The sequence below is a fragment of the Ochlerotatus camptorhynchus genome, unplaced genomic scaffold (genome assembly GCF_037179485.1).
Source record: "Ochlerotatus camptorhynchus isolate MF236.1 unplaced genomic scaffold, CSIRO-AGI_Acam_v1.1 ptg000330l, whole genome shotgun sequence".
Taxonomy (NCBI): Eukaryota; Metazoa; Arthropoda; class Insecta; order Diptera; family Culicidae; genus Ochlerotatus; species Ochlerotatus camptorhynchus.
This window is the reverse complement of record NW_027040818.1, coordinates 12,779,647-12,807,265: the sequence shown is the minus strand read 5'-3', so window position 1 is coordinate 12,807,265 and position 27,619 is coordinate 12,779,647. Positions and strand designations below refer to the sequence as shown.

General features: G+C 38.8%; 1 protein-coding gene across 6 annotated transcripts in view; it reads left to right on the top strand.

The window, feature by feature from the left end:
• The first annotated feature begins 2,100 nt into the window (after positions 1–2,100).
• Positions 2,101–27,619, top strand: part of Obsc (Obscurin) — a 222,500-nt gene continuing 196,981 nt past the window's right edge. For 4 of the 6 annotated variants that reach the window (XM_065230324.1, XM_065230322.1, XM_065230325.1 and 1 more), the window contains exon 1: positions 2,101–2,182. In XM_065230324.1, the coding sequence (XP_065086396.1) occupies positions 2,134–2,182 (49 nt within the window). In that variant the 5' untranslated portion in view covers positions 2,101–2,133. The remainder of the gene's footprint in view (positions 2,183–27,619) is intronic. The other 2 variants (XM_065230326.1, XM_065230327.1) reach the window with 2 other exon arrangements.

Here is a 27,619-nt window from a genome sequence, read left to right as displayed (position 1 = left end):
AGCGATCCCATCTGTCAAAAGCATAGAAATGTTTTATCTAGATAAAAATAATATGTCCGAAATAGATTAGACACGAACCAACTCATAAAGTTTGTACACGGGTTCGTGGCTAGGATAAATATTTTCCACGAATACGGCGGTAGATGTCAGTTTTGTACTTTGATCAGAAATTTCTTTGTAATTTGTATGATCATTCATGTCGGTTTGTTGGTGTAGTTCGCGATATGTTTCGTAAGTTCACTAAACTTCCCTGAAGTTCTTATCAGAACTTCCAGTTGCGACAACTGGAACCCAAGTTAGAGCGATAGAAGTGATATTTAAAATGCTTCCATAGAATGCTCATACAAACTTCAAACCTTTTGCGTGACCTTTAAACCTTGATCAATATCTATCATTTTTCATATGTTGGGGTTATGAATCAAACTTATGGATGACCTTAACGATTGTTAATATTTTTTTTTAGAATGAAGCAGGGGTCTAAATTTTATCAAAACCCGTCTACTTAGTTTTTTGACAGCCCACCTCTACTTCCACAGAAAAACAAATCCACTGGACGTTCCCAGATTCCTTACAACGCTCCTAATTCTGTTTCAGGATTCATGAACAATTTAAAAATAAGTATCATGAAATAGATACCTCGCAAAGATCACAACCTTACTAATATTGAGTAACATTCGAAGATGATCTATTTTCACTCCTCTCTAATGGCACCCACCCTCACTAGAGACGAGCACTTTCTCGATTACAGAATCAATCAATCAACCCATCACGGCGACGACGACGACGACGACGACGAAGACCACAACGAAGACGACGACGGCCGAAAGGGCTACTAAAATTAGACAAACAAGATGCAACTCAGATTGTTACAACACTGGGCCACGAGATGCGTGGGATCACTTGGATTAGAATGACAACATGAGATATGCTATTTTGATCATCTGCTGCTGCTCGGGCACTCGCTGCTATTGGCACAAGGTGATATATGCCGCATGTCGATCGTGAAATTCGAAGACTACAGACTGCAGATCGCATTCCAAAAATAGGCTACGACGACGCAGTTTGTGAAATAAGACCGCTACGGTTGATTGATCGGATTCGAATTCGATTACAATGTAGCCGTTTGGGCAAGGTCAGTGGCATTTTCTTCGACTTGAAGGGGGCCGTGTGGCATCAAGCACCGTGCGTCCCCATTCCATGAATTCTTTGCGGATGAATGGGAAAGGAATTGAGTCAGAGTAGAGCGGGCCGCAAACATTCCAAACCCATTAAAAAAAGTCGGGCCAGTAAATCTTCCTTCTGGTTGGAATACAGAAGTGTAGAGTGCTCTGCTCACGTATTCATAATTTCAAGTTCAAGAGACCATCGGAACGGAGCGGGATATTTTTAGCATTCGATTATTAGTGTCGTAATTAAAGCAGCACCTTGCGCGCTGTCACGGAAGGTGGATCCTAGGGGTGTCAATTTCGTGCAATGAATGAGACTTTGGTCAACCTACGAACGGATTGACCAACCCTACCGAAACATGACGAACATGTTCGAGACGATTTCCGTTCTTAGTTTTCAGTAGCGAATTAGAGATTGATTACGTCACGGCCGGTAGCAGCCTCAGTGAATCATCTAGGTTGTGAGGATGACAAAATTGCAAACAGGTGCGCGGATCTTCGTTTCCCATCTGGCTTCGACCGGTTTGGACATTCGGTTGGGTCCAAGCATCTAAACATGATTCACTTGTTTACCAAAAAGAAAAAAAGAAAATACTAACCGATTTACTTCTAGCTTAATCAGCTGATTAGGGACTGATCATAGGCGGCTATAGCGATTCTTTTTTGAAACAACCTAATTTAGTGAAATGTGACTGTGTGAGTGTGCAAGAAAAGAATCTCGCTTTATAGTTCGTTAGCCCAACGTGCGACCCCAACGACGATCATATTAAGTATCGGAATAATACAGTGTATAGTAGCATTAGTGTAGAACCCAAACGAAAACAGAAAGCGGAAAAGTGTCCCCCTCTGGTCGACGAAGAAAACAAACGCAGGTTTTCTTTTGCCACAACAACAACAACAACAACAACAACAACATTTCTGTGTCAACGAACGCTCACGGAGATAGTGAGAGAATCCCGCAGCGGAAATGACGCTGAAAGACGAAATTGTCACCGGCTCGGCGGAGGTCAAACCTGGTAGGAGACACGTTGTTTCTGTTGTCTGTTAAGTGGCTCATCTCCGTCAGTTTGCGGTGGCTAATGAGGTGTCCGAACGGAGTTGGGTGGATAATCCCGGTGACATAACAGAAATGTTGTTCTATTTCAACCTTAGCTAATTCGTTTCATGTTTTCTGTCGGTTTGGAATGTATTCGTGTTCAATTTGTCGCTGTGCGGCTATTGTAAATGATTCACTTTATTATAGGTTTGGTTCGTGGGGATTACTCTAAAACAGCAGTATATTTTGAAATTCCAATGCTTGTTTGTTTACATTTATCTGCTGCTTGCTTCTCTAGGCATTCCAATCGAAACAAAATTGTTCAAAACTGTTTGAAAGCGTTTTTACAACGCTCCAAACCACTCTGGTGAGTGTGACTATTGTCGGCAGCTTTTTCTTTGGCAACCTTTCCATTTTAACTCCGTGTTAACCAGCTGTTCTATTATCGGCAACTCGTAATCAGCCACATTTTGTAGTGCGTATATTTCATTTAAGGAAAAATGTGGCCTACCAGGATTGCTCAGTTGTAAACATGTAATCAGATTGAAGCTGAAAGACTGAGGAATCGTTTGAATACATTCAGGGAAATGTTTAGATGGAAAAATACAGTGAAATTAATGTTTAAATTTTGGTTGCCGATAATAGACAATGGGTGCCGAAGCAGACATTTATCCTTACACTCTTAATGCGAACGAAATGTACCGTAAACCAGAAAACGTTGCGAGCAAAAGTGGTATATGTTCATGATTTTTCCAGTACAGGATATCTCGTGAACTTGGCCATATAGAATGTTACCGTCTTCAGCAAAGTTTTTCAGGTGACCAAGGTCTTCCGGTTGTTAAACATATTTGTTCAGAATTTTCTCACTACGTGGATCTAGCGTCCTTATGATGTTCCTGCATATGTTGCTATATCATAACATCCTGAGTGCGTAAGAAGATGCTATCTTTGAGAAAGTTGTTCAGGTGATAAAGGTCCTCAGAATGCTAGACTCTGAGAACTAGCTCACTATGCAGCGTTTGTGTGCATACTAATGTAACCAAATAAGCTAAATCACATATGGGTCATTCCAGCTCAAATGGGTACACCACCAGTAACCAATTTGAGCCAAACTTGGCCAAAACGCTTATTTTGGCAATCTGAACAAACGCCTTTTTTGATTTTGCTCTAAAGTGCCTAAATCCTTCTGGGATACAACCCTGTGTTTTCGAGATTTTTAAAAATTTAAACTTTCAGAAGAGATTACTCCAAAACCAAATAAGCTATTCTTGATCTTAGAACGTCAATTTGAAGGTTTTGTAATGTTAATTCTTATAGGTGCACCCAAATTTCGTTTTTGTAATAGTAACTACAGTAAACAGGCTGAGTATTAAAATTGTCAAAAAATGGCCTATTTTCACCATGGGCGGGATTTTTTATTTCTTAATATTTTGGGTCAAATTTTCACCACACTTTGGAAAACTCTTGTACTTGATGTGTTTCCAAGGGCAAATTATTTGAACAATTAGTTTTTGTGATATTACCAGATGAGTGAGAGGTAGTTTTAAGCTTTTCTGGTGAAAAATCAATGCTATTTAATATATTTTTATTTTTTTTTTCCTATGGGATACAGCCAAAACGTGCTTAAGAAGTACGATGAAATCAGATAGATTAGCAGGTATGCAAAATTTCAGTTGTGGATGACAGTTGCTACTTGAATAATACCGAATACATCATATCAAGAAGACTGGCAACTTTGCCAGGATATAAGCGACAGATATAATAGCGCTGCGCTTGAGTGAAGGTGGAAGCAACGCATAGAAAATTTAGCAAATACACAAACCTTTCTTCTGAGGATGTAATCTTTGCTATCAAATTCGTTCGAAGCATTTACCTTTGAACGGCAAATGACGCGATTGTACCAACGGCTCATAGCGTTGATTTGTTGTCTTCGATAATACCCTTATAATCTCACGAGCAAGAAAAGAACATGACAGTTACGTTCATGAATGGAAAGTGTGGTTTCAAAAAATGAAAAATGAAAGTTCAACGGTTATTTTTCTTTATAACTATAATAAAAAAAGCATTCTTGCTTGTGAGATTAATTACTCAAATAAGGGTATTATTCAAGTAGCAGCTTTCATCCAGAACTGAAATTTTATATATCTGCTAATCTATCTGATTTCATCCTACTTCACGTTTTGGCTGTATCCCATAGGAACGTATTTTTCACTTTTAGGACCACAATTAAATTATGGACAGAAGCAAATATATGAGGTAGTTATGATTTCATATATTGAGAATCCTGCCCAGAACATGTGAAAAATAACATAAAATATGATTGTGCCATCGGCGTGAAGGAATTCAAGAAAAAAAATGATATTGATTTTCCACCAAAAAAGCTCAAAACTACCACTCACTCATCTGGTCATATCTCAAAAAACTATTAGTCCAAATCATGTACCCTTGGAAACACATCAAGTACAAGAGTTTTCCAAGGTGTGGTGAAAATTTGAGCCCAAAGTATTAAGAAATAAAAAATCCCGCCCATGGTATGCAATTTTTTGACAATTTGGATACCTGCCGGTAATCAGTCTGTTTACTGTAGTTAATATAACAAAAACAAAATTTGGGTGCACTTATAAGAATTAAAATTAAAAAAACCTTCAAATTGACGTTCTAAGATCACGAATAGCTTGTTTGATTGTGGAGTAATCTCTTCTGAAAGTTTAAATTTTTAAAAATCTCAAAAATACAGGGTTGTAGCCCAGAAGGATCTAGGCACTTTAGAGCAAAATCTAAAAAGGCGTTTGTTCAGAATGCCAAAATAAGCGTTTTGGCCAAGTTTTTCTCAAATTGGCGACATCGACCACAACTTTTTTAAATTATGTACCCACTTGAGCTGGAATGACCCATATGCTAAGTGAACTCCATACATGCGGTTTCCTTATACAGCATTCTCTCCATATATCGTCCACCCACCGCTATCTCTCGGCTGCCCTTCAACCAATTGAGCTGATTTTCTGTAGATAACTAGTTTATGGTTGACACTAATCTCATACAAAAATCAACGTCATTGGTTGAAGGACAACCGAGAAATAGCACACACGGAGGGGTTACTGTATAAGGAAACCACATATCTAGATAGAGCTGGAATTAGGGCGTAACAGCCTTTGTAAACAATGACTTCTCTCGTTGATTTCCTGGAATTCAAGGCCCGCCTACACAAACCAACATATCCATCGAGTAGGGGAAGTCTTCCCCTACTCGATGGTGATGTCGATTTGCCAGGGAGAGCCATGACTTTCGAGAAATCCTCGAGAGAAGTAATTGTTTACAAAAGCTGTTAGGCCCTAATTCCAGCTCTATCTACATATATGGAGTCCACGTACCATATGGGATTTGGCTTAATTGGTTCCAACATGGAATATCTTGTGATCCTGGACATATAGAAGGATTCTGTCATGCGTAAAGTTGTTCAGTGGATCAAGGCCTTATGGTTGGTGAATAGTAGTTCAAAATTTGCTCACTACGTGACGCTAGTGTGCACTTGAACTTCCTGTATCTCGAGATCCTTGCCGTATAGAAGGTTACTGTCTTCAGCAAAGTTGTTTAGGTGACCATCCCAAGTAATAATTCAAGCTCCCAAGTGACCATCCCAAGTAACAAACAGTGAGAACAGAAGCTGATCATTGGTTGATTTAAGGTGTACAAAGCTGATTAACATCAGACTGAATATATACTTGATTAGTAGTGCATGAAGCGAATTGCATCCCCATAATTCAACCTCAATAAGTTAGCTGATCTAAATATTGAACAAGCCTTATTTAAGCTTAACACAACTCCTCAAATCAGCAATGCGTTATCCATATTTCGATAGCTTGATTTGTTGAATGTCATCAGTGTCTGTGTCACTCGTTGCATTTCCGGCAATTTAGTTCTTCTAAATTCACTGCCTACCTTTCTAATTATAAGCAGTGGCAGCAGTACAGACAAAAGGGAGAGGAGCTTTTTAGGAATAGCTCCAGGTAGATGTGGGCTGCGACGACGTCGGAAGTATTAATAAAAATATTACTCATTGTTGTGTTAGAGAGGAATGTTTTACTGTCCACCAGTTGTTGTTTACAATTGTGCATTGCTGTATAATACTCTTCCGGTTGCTGTTAATCAACTTAAATTGGACGTGCTTCAAGTTAATGATCATACCTTTTGCCACACATAGCTTAAGTGGTCCAGTAGGTATGGTTGACGCCTGTGAATCAGCGACTGCCGGTTGAATCCCGAAATGCAAAGGGAATTTTTAGACTTATATTAACAACATAAATATGTAAATCCGATTAGTCAGCAAACAAGTTAAAGCAGTTCCATATAAGATATGAAGCGGTCTTCCATTATATTTTTTTTTTAAAATAAAACTAGATGGCTGAACAATGGTTGTAAAAGACTGTTATTTAATGTATAATTACTGTTAAGCTTTTGGCTGATTTGAATCATCAGATTGAGATGTTTGAAAGCTGAAAAAAGGTTATCGTGGTATATGTACAGCAATTATTCAATCGAAGGCTGAATTAAAGTCGATTAAACAACACTTGTTAAGCATCAAATTGTTACCTGGGATGTCCTTTCGGATGCTGGCCATATTAGTTCAAACATTCTCACTACGTGGAATTAGTGTGCACATGAACTTCGTGTGTAAGCCAAATACCCCACAATATGGATATTTTCGGAACGGAGCCGACGGGTGGAGGCCGAAAATAGATGATTGACGCCACTTTGGACTCCAAGGTGGCGGCTTCCGACTTGTGAAAATTGTGTCAAATATCCCAAAATATGAATATTTTCAGAACTAGAACAACGTGTAGAGGCCGGAAAGAGATCATTGGCGACATTTTGGAGTTCATGATGGCTAATTCCAGTTTGTGGACAACTGGCAAAGACTCTACAATATGGGTGTTGTGGAACGGAGACGACGTGTACAAGCTAAAAATCGATAATTTATTCTCACCATCTTCGACTACGTCGCACAGACTGATTACTTAAAACCTAATTTAATCTAAACCTCTTATTCTAGCCCTAAACACATGTTTGGTCAAAATAAAATCAAACTTGCTACAAACATCATTAAATGAACGCAAACAAGAATTAAAACAACTAGTGAATCCAAAATTCATTCTGTGAAATGGAATTGCAAGTAACGGGGAATTACGGAATCGTCGAGAAGGAGTATACCACGGAATCAGTTCCAGGAGTTTTGGACAGTCCACGTTGCCGGTTATGAGGTCCAAGATAAACAGTCGTTGCAATTTAAGATGCCTGGCAGAGAGGGATTCCAAATCAATCAGCTTGCATCGGTCGGAATAACTTGGAAGATTGGTTGGATCATTACAGGGGACCTGACGCAAGGCAAACCTTATGAAGCTTTACTGAATCCTTTCAACCGCAAGGATATGAGAAACGTAAAATGGAGACCAAACCGGGGAAGCATATTCTAAAAATGCTGCGAACCAGCGAACAGAATAGCGTCTTGAGACAATAAACATCGGTTTCTTCGGGACCTTCAGGTCTTAGACTTACCTCTATGGTCAGGGGGAGAAACAATCGCACGAAAAAAAATTAGATCATCGGTAAAAGAAAGTTTGGATGATGAGAGCATGTCACACAGGTCATTAACATAAATGATAAAAAATAAGAGGACTGAGAACACTGCTTTGTGGAACGCCAAATGGTATCAAGCTCATCGAGGGCTTTCTGAACTTCGCCTGGAGAAAACTGTATACACGATAGATTAATGTTATGTTTTGACGTTGTACGGGCGATGCTTTACTAAACACGCACTCGAAGAAATTAGCAAAGAGATTGGCTGCTTCTGAGCTTGAGCGAGAATTTGTTCCATCGAAGTTGACTGAGCCAGGGATTCCGTTTACAGCTTTCCGTTTCTTGATAAAGTCCCAGAAGCGTGAAGGATTTTGCTTGACAGTTGACTGAATTCTGAGCAAATAGTTTTCATGTGTTGCAGAAAGAATGACTTTGTACTCCAACTCAAGCTCACGGAGTCTAGCTTTGTAAGGAAATATCAATTGCGCATCTTACGGACATTGTTACGAAGGTTACGTAGCTCAGGAGTCCACCACGGTTGGTTGAAAACAGATATGGATGTTTCGTCTTTTTCGAGGTACATGACGGTTGATAACTTCCGAGAGAGGTTGGTAAAAAGCTGATAGCATCTGAGCTACCGTACCATTATTCGATAATCGTTCCCACTCAATATCCACTAAAATAGAGTTCAACAAGTCAAAGTCGCATGCCGAATAGTCAAATTTGAAACATTGATCATGATCGTCAAGTAGTGTTGGTGGGTCACTCTCGTCAAGTAGTAAAATGACTGGTGTGTGATGGTTATTAGACTGATGCAAAATTTGAAATTTTCGCTCCACAGTACTCAAACGGTTCCAAATTGGGTCCTGATTAGCCTCCCAAAATTTGAACTACTTTAGTAAGAAACTGACTTGGCACAAACCATTTCAAGTTTATATGGGAATCACTATTGGAAAACTTATTTTTTTTTTTGTTCATATCTATCTAACAATTCACCACATCAATATGCTGCAATATGATAGCAGTGATTGTAGCAAATTTTCTCAGCTACAACTTTGTTGAAAACTACTTTTCAATCAAATGTAAGGAACAAAAGTTATTAATGATACAAGTCAATGATGTCTTATGATTATGCTCACTCAACTGTTCAGCAGGCAACATTGGTGTTTCTAGTGCGAAGAATAGAGCACAAATATCATGGCTACTGTGTCACACTGCAGAATACAGTGTTGCCCACAGAACAGCTGCTTGATCATGCCATAAGTTTATCAATCTACAATTAATAACAATTTTATTTGACATTTGGCTGAAAAACAGTATTCCGCAAAGTTGTAGCTTAGAAAATTTCCCGTAAGGTCATAGTTAAAGAAATTTTCGAAAAAGCAATATGGAAAATGAGTAGAAGACAATGAACAAAAAGTTTATTTATTTTATTGTCATTATCAGTGACCAAGCCCTCCACCCCCGTGTCATCCAGTGACGCTACGCCACTGCCTGGGGGTACCCGGAATATATCCGGGTGTAGTCTATTTGGTGAGGCTACCAATCACCTTATCATCGTATTTTAATGTGATTTAATGGGTTTTAATTCAATTCATATTCAAGCAACTTCCCCGGAACATGTCCAAGTGTGTCCAATGTGGTCTGGAACACTTAACACGACTTGCATTGATCTTATTTTTGAATTCTGTAGTAATTTGATGTGTCGCATGATGGTTTTGATACGTTTTCCGTTAAATCCAGTGTGAAGGCCCATATTCACCGGATCTTATTCCGGCCATATCTCCGGAACCAGTTCACCGATTCCAAAACCGTTCAATAGCGTTCAATGGGACCCCAAGACCTATCATTTGGCGCCGAGTTTGTCCAAATCGGTTGAGCGGTTGCTGAGAAACGTGAGCGCATTCATTTCGTTACATACACACACACATACACACATACACACGTACACACACACACACACACACACACACACACACACACACACACACACACACACACACACACACACACACACACACACACACAGACATGTTCCGATCTCGTCGAGCTGAGTCGAATGGTATATGACACTCGGCCCTCCGGGCCTCGGATCGATAGTCGGTTTTTCAAGTGATATCTATACCCTTCTTTGTAAGAAGGGTAAAAAGTTATCTGACGATATTTCACAGCTATCAATATCTGCACGGAGCCATGTTTCTGTAAAGACAAGTAGGGTAAATGTCGGCTTCGGCACCCATTGACTGTTTTCGGCAATCAAAATTTAAACGTTAATTTCACTATGTTTTACCATCAACACACTTCCCTGAATGTATCCAAATGATTCTTTAGTCTTTCAGCTTCAATCTGATTATATTTGTAGGACCGAGCAATCCTGTTATGCCAGATTTTTCTTCAAATGAAGCATACATAATACAAAATGGGGCTGATTTCGAGTTGCCGATAATAGAACAGCTGGTTAACACGCAGTTCTAATGGGAAGGTTGCCGAAGAAAAAGAGGCTGCCGACAATAGTCACACTCACCTGAGAAGTTTAGAGCGTTGTAAAAACGCTTTCAAACAGTTTTGAAGAATTCTGTCGATTGGAATGGATAGAGAAGCAAGCAGCAGATGAATTGAAACAAACAGACACGTCATATATGTGCGTGACGCTGTGAAAATGCTAATAGAAGTGCGGACGCTGCTTAGATTGACGAGAATACGTAAATTCCCCTACGTCATAATTACAACTGGACAACAGAAATCGCAGCTGAGCAATTTTTGTGCGCAAACCCCTGACATTCTGGTAGTACACAGAAAACAAGCGATCGGAAACGCGCTTCGTTGCGATGGGCACTTCGAGATGCGACGCTAGACGGTATGTTGGCATGCTGGATGAGACGACGCTAGGTGCAACAGCTTCAGTCAGAGATGTTTCAACAATTTCAATAGCTTCGGTGGCAGCTAGAAGCGATGGACATTACTGGAGGAGAAGTATTCCAAATGTGTGTATACTTGTCTGCGATGATGGTTTGGAATACCCCTGGTCCATTCTCAGACACAGGACCGGTATGTCTGCTGAACACTGGCAGGAATGGCTTGACTGTGATGGGGGGATCAATGGCTTCCGAAATGCTCATGCTAGTGCGTCCCGGGACGAAGCAGATTAACTCAAGTCCATTACAGGAGTGGCTGAAAAAGATGTTTGAACTGGCAGCAACGGTGTTGTTGGTTTCCGGTATTTCAAAGGAATCCGAAATTGTTGGGATCCGTAATCTTCAAACTCCCGGAATAACACACCCTCAGGCCAAGTGTCTGGATCCAAAGCCTTCGATTTCAACGATGGATCAAGACCAACTTTGAAGGACACAAATGAAAAAGTTGTGATATCCTTGTCTTTCGGAATAAGTTTTACCACAGCAGGATCACTGTCGACATTGAGATTGGCTTTGACCATAGCCGATACAGCTTCAGCTGCAACATCTTGTCTAATTCTGAAGAGATACAACCAGAATTTTCGATCCTCGTTCTTAAAGACAGGTACCGACACGACATTATCTAACGGCTGCTTACTACCTACACGACAGTTTTCTGTGGATCGTACACCTGCGCTAATCTCGAGTGATCTTTTGTTGGCCCTTCGTTGTGTTACTGTGGGTCAATTGGCAGCTGGAGAAAAATTGACATTTGGCTTCGAGTGTATCTGCTTGAATTGCAGTGGTGAGTGAGTTTAGTGGTGAGTGAGTTTAGTGGTGATGTCTGGTCAGCTTAAGCCGAAATAGAACGGAAGTGTGAATTTTCAAACAACTCAGCACACTTGTCGCACATCCAAAAGAGATTTTACTTGTTCGTCGTGAAGTAGGATTGCAGTGCACGCACCGACAAACCGACATGAATGAACATAACAAAAACAATAAAATTTCTAACCAAAACATACTACTGACATCTGGCTCGGTGTTCGCGGGAAATATTTAGCTAAGCCATGAACCCGCATGTAAAAGTTATGAATTGGTTCGTGTCTGATCTATTCTGGACAAATTATTTTGACCTAGATCAATAAATCCTAGATCATTTAAATCGACCGTTTACGATTTTCGGTTATAAGTCAAAATTAAGTGTCATGTCGGTTTGTCGGTGGAGCACGTGTCACACCTGAACACGTATTCATGTGAAAGATTGCAACATAATCGATTTATCAGCACTTAAAACATAGATGTATCTACCCGAACCGAGTTGCCAGAAAAATTGGCGCCACTTGGAATCCAAGATGACGACTTCCGGTTTGTGACGTGTAGAGGCCGACGGGATGCCGTGTAGAGGCCGGAACTAAATGGTTGATGCTATTTCAGCATTACAAGAAAAAACCGGAAGTTGCCATCTTGGATTCTAAAATGGCATCATAATCCATTTCCAGGTTCAATATGTTGCCATAGTCCCGAAAATACCAATATTGCTGGGTATTTGACACTTTTTCACAAACCGTCAGTCGCCCTCTTGGATATTTTTGGCCTCTACACCACAAACGAAGTGACAGACGGAGCGGCTCGAAAACTTTGGTGACGCACCTGCTATTGAAATTTTTCAGTGTACCACATGGCAACACCACTACTACTGGATTGTACCACATGGCAACACTACCAATGGATTGTACCACATGGCAACACTAAATGTACTAGCATGTTTTGGTTCTATCTCTTTCACTCTACTCTAAAATGAAATGCATAAAAAAATGACAAAATGATACACCTTTTGCACACTGTCAAAGATCATATTGCACACAAAATCAACTATGTTCAAATCAAAACAAAAATACTAGCCCATCTGGTACAGGCACAGGATGGCACAGGCTTCTAAGAAAATTCTATAACAGCGAACCACATTATTTTAATTGATTTCTTCGCCAGTTAGTCGTCTGTCACTTCGTTTGTGTCTACACGTCGCACAGTGTGACGAAATAAAAAAAGTGGGACATGGCTATTTATGACGAAACTATTGAGAGCATTTTAATGTCTTATAAAATGTTTCATCATTTTTTGAGTACTTATTTTAACAGTATTTTTTTTTGCTTAACACCGTCAAAAAAAAATGTCTCATTAAAATTGATGAAAAAACGTTGTGTTCTCAATCCCTACCCTGCCATCCATTTGTCACAATTTGTTACCCCTAACCTCGAGATAGCCGCGAGCAATCGGCCCCGATTTACTAACGTTAGTTTTAAGTAATTTTGTTATCTAAACAATGAATATCGGCTCCGCAAAGCTACAGCAAATGAGCTTGGAAAAAATAAAGGCATTATTTAAAAAAAAAATGATTAACGTCTATAGAACCATTGTAGATGAAGCCATTTTAAGAAACTTTGACGCAGTTGTAGAGTGAAATTGGAGTACAAACGGTAGTACCTACACTAAATTTTCTACAAAATTGTAAGTGCTTGAAAAATGCACATTTTTACTGAAAATAGCAAATTGGTATCTCTTTGTTTTAAGGATTTACGTTCGTTTTTATAATTTATTAACACTATCTTTAACGGAGTGCATCTTGCAGGTTAGCAGGTATTAGCAGCTAATCTCAACGTCATTTTGTACAGAAACTTAGACCCTACTGTTAGATATACAATTCATAGGGGGAGCCAAGGGGATGTTAGAAATTATCATCACCAATTGTGGCAGGAGAACGTCTTCGTTTTTGGAAACCTGCAGTTCCGATCATTGTTGTTCAAAGCTCCATAACCGCTAGATAGACTTCGGAATATTGCGAACCATTTCCGAAGAAAGAATAACACGCAAACAAAGCTTGTTTACTAAAGGATCATTTTGTCCCGAACTTAGGAGTGCATCTTGCCCTGAATGCACAAAGAAAATGTTTTTGAACATAAAATAAAAATTCATGTTTAAATATACCGGTATTTTATCAGAAAGATGTAGCTCTAATCTCAATCAAATGCTAAATGTCTTTCTACGACGCTTAATAATGTTTGAATCGCTAAAAAATCTCAACAATGCGGAGGACAAAATTACACTATATCCAATGCTAACTGGGTTTTGTTATTATTTACATTATCTGTTAGCATAGAGCTGCCAAATTAAAACGGTTTGGTTTGGACACATAGATTTAACTTATAGGGTAACTACTTTGTTGTAAAAATGTATTATAGGCTTAAAACGAATGAAGCACATCTTACCCCAACGGTGCATGTTACCCCAGGCACCCCCTAGGGCAAGACCAAACCCATTGCTTGTTATTCTTCTTTTCACACCTGAAATTACTCATCCCACATCCCACGTATGTTTTGTTTGGCGTTTCACGGTGCCAGAAAAGAAAAATCACACGACCATCACCAAAACAACGCACACCTTGGACGAAGGTGAAAACGAACGTTCACCTGTATGAATGTTTACATACACAAAAAAGATGCCATCCACCGGGGACTGTCTGTTTTTACTTAAATTTCACATCACCGCGTCTCAGCAGGAGCGGGATTTTTTTTTCACGCCATTTTGGCACCCAATGGCGCGATATTTCTCAAGGTCAGTTTCACCGGTACGGGATGCAGCTTTCATTGACGCGAAGCTGCCACAGCTTCATTTTTTCAAGGATCAAAGCAAATCGATAATCGCGTAATTTTCACACCCTTGTTGTTATGCATCAACCCACTTTATCGTGTTGATTCACGTGAAATTTATATGCCTTCACTAAACGGCACATGAAATTTGGCGTGTCACCCCGTCTTCGGCGTCGTCTTGCATTCGATATAAATTTTTGCAGCGTGTTTTGCAACGATGCTTACTGCGATGAGAAATGATGACATTATTTTTTCTCCCTCAACCGATGCGAGAACGGGGCTTGTTCTGTATAGTAATCAAATCACTCCGTCGGGTGTTTGAAATTATAATTATAATTAGTCGCATAGGAAAATTTATGGCATAACTGTCCTGCTTCAAATACCTAGATAAACCTATAGGACAGGGCGGCGGGCGTCTGTCAAAACAGCCCAACGGCATACGTAAGCAGACGGGATTTGAATGGAGAGCTGCCCCACCGTAAAACTACTTGTCCGAACGAGAAGAACATGGGCAGCGTCGAGAGGTTTAGGCGTAGAGCTCACTTGTTGATCCCGCATAAGACCGAACGTGCGCATCCATCTGGCAAAAATGCTAAATTGAACAAGTGGATGTTTTTGAGGCAGCTATTTTTACAGTTTTGACATTGATTTGAAAGCGGAGATTACGTGGAGTCACACGGTATTTAGTCAAACTTGATTGGAAGAATACGTACTTTGTGCTAATTACTGCTTTTTAAAGATTTGTATGTCAACCATACACAAATAGCAAAATGTCGTGAGACATTTTATTTTGGCTTGTCCTAGGCCATCCAAATCAACATGGAGTGCTAATACTGCTAAAACATCTGTGAGCACTTGCTCTCCGTATGGTGATTGCCATTCAAGAGCCACGCTCATGAACATTAGACATTCAAAGCCTAGTCGTTCAAGAGTTCAGATTATGTGATCTACGATACCTTCAGTAATCGAGCAAAGCGACTCATAGACTCAAAAAGCACTATTAAACAACAAAATTCATGTATTGCATGATGTTCCAGATGTTCTTAATCTTCCTGGAGTTCAGATAATTAAATCTACTAGATCAATCGGGGTCGCTAGCGAAGCATATTCAAATAGATTTATGTTGTCATGGATTTCAGGCCATGGATGACCTACTAGATCATCAACGATTGGGACATTGGCAGTTCCACGCCAACTGACGAATCGACGTTTTCCCCTCTCCGAATTCCATGAAACTTCGTATTGTTCACTAGAAGCAATGAATCAAGTTTGTACCGGAATTCGTCCATTTTGAGCCAGGCCTATTTCGATTCGATATTTTGCATTAAATCAAAGCACGAAAATGGCTCCCAAAAGTAAATTGGCACGCACAAAAAGACCATGAACATGATTCAATAAGTTTAAAAAGTCCATTAATGGTTGCTTTACAGTACTTTTATTAGAACTTCAAAGTTACAGCATTAGATGGTTACATTTCTCCAGTTTGAACGAAATCACGAACCTTCCCTCTTGATGGATCAGCGAATTTCTTCCATTTTGCCCGCATTTGCTGGATGTCCTTAACTGCCCCGCCGCTTCGTCAAAGTAGCTGCTTTGAAATTGCCCAGTATTTTTTGATTGGTCGAAATTCCGGGCAATTCGGAGAGTTCATTAGCTTGGGGACAAAATCGATCTTGTTGGCAGCATACCACTCCAGAACCACCATGGAGTAGTGGCAGCTGGCCAAATCGGGCCAAAAAATGACACACTTTTTCAGGCATTCTCCGACGAAACTTGGAATGTCATCGTCGAGGATGTGACGAATGGTTTCAGGCCACAACTGAAAATCGCTTGCCAAATCATGGCCTTCTTCGCGAACTTGTCGGCAAACACGAACTTGAATCTTCCCGGAAGCTGCTTAAAATCGAGTTTGACGAATGTTTCGTCATCGATCAAACTGCAGCCCTTCTGTTTCGTCAAAACACGGTCGTACAGGAGCCTTGCACGCTTTTTAGACACGGAATTCTGCTTCATGTGTCGCTTCGGATGTTTACTGGCTTTGTACGACTTGTATACTTCCCTGACAAGGATGTTCCGCATCGTTTGACAGTTGGAGTTGTACCTTCTGGCCACATCTCGGATCGAAAGACCGGAGTTGACTTTAACGCACCTCAACACCTTGCTGCGCAGCTGACGATCACTGGTTCCAGTTTTTCGTAGGTCCACTGATTCCTTTCCACTCTCAGGGTTTCCTTGTAGGTTTTGAGCACTTGACAAACTGTTGTTTTCGGCATTTTCAGCACTTTAGCCAGCTTGGAACCGGACCACTCTGGATTTTCCTGGTGTTTATGCACAATATTTTTTCTTCTTTCTAGTTCCATTTGACGTTATTTCTGAACGCGATCGACTACTTTGATCAAACTTGCACCAGTTGTTCTCTATTGACAAATCCAAGCTTCAATCGACCACCGTGACGCTGCAATCGTAGCGGTGATAAGTCCGAAATTTTGTGTCAAACTGAATACATTTTTGAAATTTCATCCAAAAAACTATTATTTTCTATTTATTCTAGCGAGTTTCTGTGGAAGTCAAAACATGATCCGAGCAAAAAAGTAGTACTAGTAATAATGGTATATAATGCTGAATTTTATCGTGCTTTGTTTCGAAAATATCTTCCAAATAAACAAACATCATCCAAATCACTCGAATCGTCCACCGACTAAATCTATTGCCACTTAAAAATTAATTTCAGTCGGTGTATTAATCAGCAGATTAAATCGTTTTTCGTCTGGTGCTACACCGAGCAATCAGCCTATTAAATAGTTTTTCGTCGATTGATTTAGTCGGCCAACTTTGTCTGTTGTTTAATCGGCAGATGATTTCAAACCTTAACATGTTTTCAGTAATTTATAAGTCTTGAAGTAGCTTTTTATTTAAGAACAATGCATTACAAAATAGTTTTATGCATTTTGTACAAGATTCATCCATGCTCACAAGAAATTTTCATGAAATTACATTGAAATTAAATAATTTTGCAAACAATCAATGAAATTTTCAAGGGCTGTCACAGACTTATCACCGTCGGTTAGTGCTTATTCCTGCCACCAGGCGCGCATGAGTTTAAGTTGGATTTCTCAATAGAAGTGTAAGCAAACCACTGTCAAAGAATTTCGATTCCCAACACTAGAGGCGTGCTAGCGGGGCGCGAGGGGCGTTCCAATTTATTTTTAATCAGCTTTTATAATCAAAATGATGCCTGATATGAAGCTGAAAAAAAAGCACTGAAAAATAAAATCAAAAAATTTTCGTCAAAAATGAAAACAAAAAAATGGTAAAAATTTCAATATTAAACATGTACATTTATCAGATTTTTAAACATATTTTTATTTGAAAGCTAATCTAATGCTAATTTCTCTGAAATGGATACAATGGACACTTACACATTGACCAAAATCGTAGAGCAACAGCTATTAGTACAAATTTTGAATATGAAGTTTAAAAATCTTAAAAATGTACTTTTTTGTTATTGAAGTTTTGAACAGCTTTTTTTTCATTTTTGTACGATTTTTGTCCAATTATGTTTTCTACAACTTTGTATCAGACGCCATTTTGAGTTGATGTGCCGTTTTCGTGCTGATTTTTTGAAAAATCTCGAATACGTCATTTTGAAAAAAAAAATAGGCGTGAGCCCAGCATAAACTTGGTTCATTGCCCATACCGAACAATTAACTATGTGATATTCCATTGAATTTCGAGAGGTAAAATCTAATTTTTGTTCATTTTTTCGCATTTGACCTGGAACTGCTCAGTAGTGAATCATGTCCAAGCAGGTTCATAGAGCCTATGAGCATCATTTACAATTATTTTTCATGTAAATACAATGTTTTAGGGTCTCCAAATTGTCCCAGAAGTCAGGTTGCATGGGCAAGCTGTTCTTACGCTATGTTCGCAGCAACAATAGATGTCCAAGGAATGTACATCATTGAGGAATCATGTTAAATGTTTTCCAAATTACCCTCGAGTCATAGCTAAAACGTACGAGATATCCACAGCTTACATAACTAATCAAATTTAAAGATTCATGTAACATGTTTTAATACGCTTTTTTGGAGTAATATCTCGACAAACTGCAACGAAGTTCCCTAAACTGAAGCGAAGATTCCTGAAGTTGTTAGAAGTTTATTGGTCTATTTTTAGATCTTTTACAAAATTCAATGAACTTTTTTCAAAAATCCTTACACTTACATGAAGTTTTACGCAGCTCCTTAAAATGCTACGAAATGCTGTTGGTTACTTGGGGCCTACATACAATTAAGTTCCCTCAAACTGACACTGAGTTACGAGTAAAGCTTGTCTGCATTCAGCTCTGAGGCGTAGTTTTCGGAACTGTGCTGAAGCTCAGGAAACTGCCCTAAAAATCTCGAAATATATGTGATATGCTTAAGACTTCTTCGAAGTTCTAAGGATTTCCTTTAATTCTTTTTTGAAGTTCACTGGAAGTCACTAGAACTTCTTAAAAGTTGCACAATTTTCCTGAAGTTAATGAAAGTGCCCGAAGTAGTCGAAAAATCTTTGATGCTCATGGTACTTCCCTTGAAATCTTTAAACTAACCTGTACTTGAAATTCCCTCAATTTCCTATCGTAGCGTATTTTTCTGGAACTCTAGGAACGTCCTAAAGTCCTTAAAATTTCCCATAAGTTTTCGAAACTTCTTAAACATTTTATTATGTCCCTGAAAATAAAGGAGCTGTCCTAAGGTTCTCTGATCTTCCCTAAAGTTCTCGGAAATTCTCCAAAGTTCTTGCAATTATCGTTCTTCTGAGTTCTCTGATCGTCTATGAAATACCCAAAAATGTCTGAAGTTTTTTAAACAGCTCCGAAGTTTTCTAGAATTCTTGAAAATTTTGAAACTTCTTAAAATTTTCCGCTACTTTTTTTTTAAATTATTAGATTTGCAATGATTTTCCCTGACGTTTCCTTAATTCTCGAAACAGCCCTACAGAACTTCTTTTAAAATGTTTTTGAATTTTCCTAATGCGCTCCGATTTACCCTGAAGTTTTAATATCTTTTCTGACGTTATCTTTAACTGTATGATGCTCCTGCAGTTTTCCTTGAGTTCATTGGTATTTCCTGAATTGTTTTGAATTGTTGCCTTCGCTTTTTTCCTGCACTTAAAATAATATAATAAATGTCATTCTTTGATTTATCACTTATATTCTTAAAAATTTCCTGAAGCTTAAGAAAAAAAAATCAATGGAAAAAAAAGTTCTCTGGAGATCTCTGAACTACCACTGAAATTCCTGGATCTTTTTTAAGGATTCTTGAAATTTTCCTGAAGTTCATGGAACTGTTCTAAATTTATCGGAACTTGCGCTTACAGATCCTAAATCTTCTCGAAAGTCTGGACTTTCCTATAGTTCTCGGAACTTCCCTGAAGTTATTGGAACTGTCCATAAGATTTGTGAAAACCACCAAACATCTCTAGACCTAGCTTCTTCGAGGTACTTGGAACTTCTTTAAATACATCACAATTTTCTTTAAGTTCTCAAAACTTCTTAAAACTTTCTGCAGTTTCCCTAAAGCCTTGATGCCATTCTTTAAGCTCACCTGAAGTTTTCAAAATATTTCAGAATTTTTCCGAACCTATATTCTACCAGTTTGTTTATGGTACTTGCATAAAATTCTTAGTTTTTCTTTTAGTTCCTCACAACTTTTTCAAATTAACAACAATACTTCCCTGGATTTCACTTTAATTTACTTATGATGATCTGGAATCGACCTAAAGATATCCAAACCTCAGAGAAGTTCTCTGGATTTCCGAGACTTCTTGGAATTTCTGGGAATTTTCCAGAATTGTTATTTGGTCCACTAAACATCCTTGAAAATTTATGGACTATACTTTAATTTTCGAAACTTCTTGGACGTTCCCGATATTCTCCTTAAATTAATGAAACAGTTCTTGAAATCTACCTGAAATTCCCACTATTGGTGGAACTACCTTGACATTTTCAGAACTATCTCGAAGTTCACGTTGCTTCCCAAAAGATTTTTAAACGTTGGTAACAATTGTGAAGTTCTTGCAATCTCCTTGAAGTTAATGGAACTGTTCTGAAGCTCTTTGATATTCGATGAAGGGAAATCTGATTTGTGAAATCTATCGGACCGTGTTGCTATCGGAACTTACCCCTCGATATACATATTAATATTTCCCCATAGTTCTAGAATTCTTCTCCTTAAAAGTTTCCGCAATTTTTCTGATGTGGCTGATACAAGTTGATACATCGTATGCATCGTATACATTCTTAAATGTGTGGTTAAGTTTTCTCATGTAATTGTAACCTTTTTTTTAATATGAGGGAGTTTCTTTCAAGCGTTTGTCTTTATCACTAGGGGTGGAGCAATATTGCTTTATCTTTAAGAACGCCTGTTTAAAATTTGCATTCAAAAATGTCGCTATGAATTTGGAGAGGTTTCTGGCTTCATTAGGCGGCTTAATGAAAACCAAATAATTTGTACCTGATGGGTGCATAAGATTTTGCATAAAACCGGTTGTTTGAAATTGTATTATTTTCTTCCACATGTAAAAGCGCACATTGATTCTAGCTGAAGACAGAACATTTATCATGTTATATGTATTCAGCGCAATTTTACTCATATGAAAGCATACTAATCTAGATTGGCACGCAACAATTCATGTACAGGGGATAGACAAAACGATCGGAACAGGCAAAATGTTGCCAAAGCCAAAAAAATCAACAAATTCAAAAATTTACTCGTAGTCGTATGTTTGCGAAAAGAACTATTTCGCGAAGTTCTCTTTGGCGCAATTCCGATTTGCAGAATCCTATTTTGCGGAATAAGGATAAAATTTCTGCAAGGTAGGACATTACGGGTGTTGAGGCACCGGTGACGTCACCACCGAACGCGCAGCTACAAATACACGCACAACCGTTGGAGCGTACCTAACTGCAAGTAGCCGACCTAAAAGGATTATCATAATGTTCGGGAATCAAAACAAACGTGGATATATAGACCCAAAGAGGTAATAAGTAAATCTTATAATATAATTAGTGGCTTTTACAAGTGAAAATATATTGTTGAAATAAGGAAAATATAGTGGGAAATACCTTATAACGGAGCAAGTAAGTTGTATTACTGAAACTACAATATTATAAAGTAATATTAACATTTAATTTTGTAATAAGTAGTAAAGGCAGTATAGCTGCTAAGAAGAGACAGCATATAAAGGACTGATTTGTTCAGGAAAAACTACTCATGTAAGTGAAACAAAATGAAATCAAAATAGTTTAAACTAAACAAATATATTTACAGTTTTGAGCTGTGTGAAAACAACACTGCTGCAAAAATTTAGTTTTTAACTGATCCGAACATCTTTTTTTTTTTTTTTTTTTTTTTTTTTTTTTTTTTTTTTTTTTTTTTTTTTTTTTTTTACTTGGTTTAAGAGACAACACGAGAGAGTTACGCTTCGGACATTAGCTGACTTCTTGTCTGAACTGGTATCTACTGCCAGTGAAGTGACTGGAATCGTATTCAAGAACGCCGTATCCAACGTGTGGGCGTACTGATCATCGGCTGAGAAACTGCGACGAATTTTGGCCACTCGTCCGGCCGACCGGTAAATGTTGGCAGCTTTCGTGAAAGGAACTGCCGTGCCGAAATCTGTGCATTCGTTGGGTTTTCTTCATCCCTTTTATTCTTCCGCTTACTTTTCTTCTGATCCTTGTCTTCATCCTCTTCTTCTGAACCCGTACTGCTACTGTCCTCGTTGGAATCGTTTGATTGTCCATCGTTCGAACTAGCGTCGCCACTATCGATTTCCTCCTCTTCTTTCTTCGCTGCCTGCTTCGCAACGGGTACCATCTTGACCTTCATTTTCTTCTTCATCTCATCCTTGGACGTAGATGGCTTTGGATCTATTATTGGAGTGGAACTTACTGGTACTTTTCCTTCTACTTCCTTTATTCCTTTGGGAGTTTCACGCTTCTTCTTCTTTTTCTCCAGTTTCTCCACTTCAATTTCCCTCCGCTTTCTGCCTTCGCTAAGTTCGTCGAGTTCCTTCTGCAGCTGTTTTTTCTCCATTTCCTTCTTCTTTTGAAACTTCCTCTCCGAAGCAATCTTCATTTGCATGATTTGCTTCTCCAAAGTCCACTGCATTTCCATCTCCTCGTTTACCAGCCTCCATCTTCGCTTTAGCCAATGCCAGCTTCTGCTCCATTTTCCTCTTCAGACACTCTTTCTCCTTCTTCACTGCTTCCATTGCTTTCGCAATCTCTTTCTCGTCATCCGGGGTAGATTTCGCACTGGCATTGTGTTGGTCATCAACACTATCGTCAACGGGAATAGCGTCATCGTCATCTGGGGTATTCTGCCAAATAATATTCCGCTTGATGAAATAGGTTACTCCGTAAATCGCTGTTGAAACGCCACTGCCGTCAAACTATCGGGCGCCTTGATTATGTTGAGCCGACTCTTTCGATTAGTAATGGATGAAATGGTTTTGCAGAACATACATGTATAACACATTTTTTTTGACGTAGAACTACGTCTTTGTCGACTATACTGGGGTGCAAATCAAAAAAATATGTGTGGTGAAGGAGTGTTAGGTTTTGAACGCTTGTAACTTTGTCATTTATAGATGAAATTAAAATCCAAATACGCCAATCGATAGGATATTACATTACGAACCTGTTGGAATAAATATTTTCCAATTTTTCTGTAATTAAACTATTGAAAATGTACAAATGATAATAAATGATCACTGATTTCATGAAATAAGCTTTTTTCCCAAACCCAGTCATCACAAACGAATACCACTTGGTTGCACATCATCCTGCTTGAACCTGAAAAGATATAAATCAGCGCTCCTCTCATGCCTCTGCTCATTACCGCTTCGGACGGCGTGGCACTAGGTCCTGCATCAAGCAGGACTCAGTCAGCGGCTAAAGGTGGATCACGGCGTGTCCACCACAATGAGGGATGAGACTTGAAAAAACGTGCATGTAAAACCCCCTCCCGCTTAACAATCCCCTCCCCCTCCCCCTCAACAATAACCCGAAAAAGACATGGACTTTGACGATCATTTTTTTTTTCGGGAAATAAATTTTAAGCAAACCCTAATAATGTATAAACAATTAATTTTTTACATGCAGAGCCAACATTTTCAAAAAAAATATTGCTTAATAGTATTGCGCATTTTGCACCTTCTTAGACAACTGTGCAGAAAATTTCTGCACAGTGAATATTTTCGCACACCCAGCGTACACCTATCTCTTACTCACACAAACGTAGCCTAGCTATGTCAAAGAGAAAGATCAGGCAATGCTAATTTTATAGTCTCTTTCATTCCCCTACTGTTACCATTTAACAACAAGTGTGACGTCAAACTCACTGTTCCATTCGAATGCGAGCGAAGGAAAAAACAACAAGCTGCACATTGCCAGACCTCCTCTCCTTGTCTTGGATAGCCTAGTTGGCTTGTGATTTGACAGATCGTGAGAAATTTTATTTTGTTTTGTTTTGGTTTTGATGGTTTGCTGCTGCTGATTGTCTGACATAAGGATTAAGTAGTATTAGTGAGTGCGCAAGCATAACTGTCACTGAAATCTTCTCGCAGAAGTCTAAAAATTCGTGCAATGCATAATAGACATACACTCGATGAATTACCAACAACTGACTGTAAAACATATCTGGTGCCTCTATACATGCAATTATATTAACATCCAACGTCCATCCTATTTAACATATTCTGCACAAAAGAAACTTTCTGCTCCGCCCCATTCATAAAAAAACTGCGGGAAATCCTATCAGGTTCTGAACCGGAAAAGATATAAAACAGCGCTGCTGTCATGCTTTTGCTCATTTTCGCTTCGGACGGCGTGTAGGATTGGGCGATCTTCAGAGAAAGATCGATCTTGACGGATCGATCTTAATTTTGGCTCTAGAATCGATCCACTGATTAAATCGGTACCAAAGAATCGATCTTTGCTAGATCGATCTTTTGATTTTTATTTTAATACGCTTGTTTACTCCAATAAATTCTTTCCTTTATAATATTCAATTTAATGTTGTCGTGACGGTAAGCAGCAATGAGCACAGGAGGGAGGTACACTAATAAAATTCCACACATTTTTAATGACGAATTTCCATGTGAACCACACATAAACAGAATCCACCCAGAAGCACACATGAAATTTATGAGTCAAATGAATATGATGTGTGGTTACACATGGCTATTATTTGTATACATATTAAGTATGTGTCTGACACATAAATATCATTTGTTGATCACATTGCAAAAATTCATTTGGGACACATAAAAACAATCTTTGAAATTTTATTAGTGTAGCACAAACCTTCAAATGCTGCTGTATCAGTAAATATTGGAAACGCAAACAGTGACGTTATTGTAGGGAGCGATGCTGATGTTGACGTTATGTTCGTTAAATTTATAACGCAGTCTGTGTCTGTCTGGTGAGAGTAAATAGTTTTTTTTTCGATGTAAATACACTTAACGAATTTAACAACATTTTTTTTTTAAGATCGAAAAGATCGAAAGAAGGGATCGATTTTTTTCGATCTTTTTGTGGACAAAGAATCGATCCGAAAAATCGGAAATCGGGATGAAAAAGATCGATCTTCCAAAGATAGATCCAAGATCGCCCAATCCTAGGCGTGACACTTGGTCCTGCAGTAAGCAGACCAAATCAGCGGCTAAAGGTGGATCACGGCGTGACCACAATGAGGAAAAATAATGATGTAAACCCCCTCTCCCTTTCACAACAACCTCTCCCCCTCCCCCATTCACAACAATTTCTCCCCCTCCCCCCTTCACAACAATCTCCCCCCCCCCCTCCAACACCCTCTCTTTACCCCCCCCACCCCACTCATCAACAACCTTTTATATTTTTTGAAATGACGTTTCACATTTATCAAGGGATGGCCGATTTTCATTCGAATAATTGATAAATCGATTAACTAACCGAAAAGTAAAATATATGTAATCGGTTATATCGTGCCGATATAAGCATTAACATCTCCATAGGATCATCACCACCGATCGTTTCAAACATGTGCTGCACTCTTATTGGTTGAAAAATGGCAGCACAGCGAACAAAAAATAATCGATTAGTTGTTATTCGAGTAAATAAAAAAATGAACATCTCTGATTTTGGTGTGTTTGTTTTGATAAAAATGAGCGCAAAATTTCATCTCTACCAAAGGGGCAGCAAAACCACAAAATTACCTTGAATACGGGGGGTATTCATTGGATGAAAGGGACCGTGAAAGAGGACACTAAAATAGAAAGTTTTTCTTCCGACAGTTTCATCTTAGTATTCATCTTTGTGTGTACTTCTGAGTGGATTCTGTTTATGTGTGGTCAAATGAAAATCATGTGGAATTTCACATGGATATTTGTCAAGAAAAATGTGTAAATTGTGTTGAGTCAACCATAACCGAAACATTGAAATACTTGAAAATTTTAATAGTCAAAAATGTGTGGTTCTACGTCATACTGCGGTCGGGTCTAGTACACAACCCTTTAATTTTTTTTGACCATGTCAAACAGTGGAATTTAAATTGAAGTTTAATTTAAATGGTCTACTTCAGTACATACCGCGCACTGTTAGTGGCAGTGTCCATGATGTCTTATTGGCTAAACATCGATTTCAGTGACAAGGATTCTTCGTTCACTGTGTTTCATGACTTTTACTATTCGGTCAGCGACAACTTCAACCCCAGTTCCTGTTATGTTAAGTACTATCCACACACTTAGTTTTTTTTCTACCGAGCTCGGCTGAGCAAATCTTGGCAGGCCATTACCACTTGTACCTGTACAACCTCTAGTGCTACATGCATTCCACAACCAAGTCACTGGTATCACATGTTGTTCAACATTGAATTTATGAAGTTCTTGTAAATGTAAGAAGATTAATTACAGATTATTGAAAATAAAAATTAATTATAATTTGTTGCATAGCATTTTTTTGAAACATTCACAAACCGGAAGCCACCATTTTGGATTCAAAAATTGCGTGAATCATCAATTTATGGCCTCTACACGTCGTTTTCGTTCCGAAAATATCCATATCGTTGGCTATTTGACAGTTTTTCACAAAACCGGAAGCCGCCATCTTGGATTCCAAACTGGGATGAATCATCGATTTCCGGCCTCTGTATGTCGTCTCGGTTCCAAAAATATCCTATTGTTGGCTATTTGACAGTTTTTCACCATCTTTACCGCCAGTCTTGAATTCCAAATGGCATGAATCTTCGATTTTCGGCCTCTACGCGTCGTTCCCGTTCCGAAAATATCCATATCGTTGGTTATTTGACAGTTTTTCACAAAACCGGAAGCCGCCATCTTGAATTCCAAAATGGCATGAATCATCGATTTCCGGGCTCTACACGTCGTTCCCGTTCCGAAAATATCCATATTGTTGACTATTTGACAGTTTTTCACAAAACCGGAAGCCGCCATCTTGGATTCCAAACTGGCATGAATCATCGATTTCCGGCCTCTGTATGTCGTCTCGGTTCCAAAAATATCCATATTGTTGGCTGTTTGACAGTTTTTCACAAAATCGGAAGCTGCCATCTTGAATTCCAAAATGGCGTGAATCATTGATTTCCGGCCTCTGGATGTCGTCTCGGTTTCAAAAATATCCATATTGTTGGCTATTGGCAGTTTTTCACCATCTTCACCGCCAGTCTTGAATTCCAAAATGGCATAAATCATCGATTTCCGGCCTCTAAACGTCGTTCCCGTCGCGAAAATATCCATATCGTTGGCTATTTGACAGTTTTTCACAAAACCGGAAGCCACCATTTTGGATTCAAAAATTGCGTGAATCATCGATTTCCGGCCTCTAAACGTCGTTCCAGTCGCGAAAATATCCATATCGTTAGCTATTTGACAGTTTTTCACAAAACCGGAAGCCGCCATCTTGGATTCCAAAATGGCATGAATCATCGATTTCCGGCCTCTGCATGTCGTTCCCGTTCCGAAAATATGTATGTACCCATGTTGTCCGGTGAATCCACTCGAAGTACACTTCCAAGTTTGTTTTTTAGCTAAGTCCATTCCTCAGAAAACACTTAGAATGTTTTGCATAACCACGTTATTTAATAAAAAACCGTGTAAAAAAACCGCGTTATTTCGAAAATCGTCGAAAAAAAAACCGTGTATAAAAAACCCGTGTAAAAAAAGCCTTCAGTGTACGTATCAAGCTTATGTTGAAATAACAATAGAGTCTCCTCAAATCAACAATATCTGCCCATTCGAAAGTGACTATGAGTATTG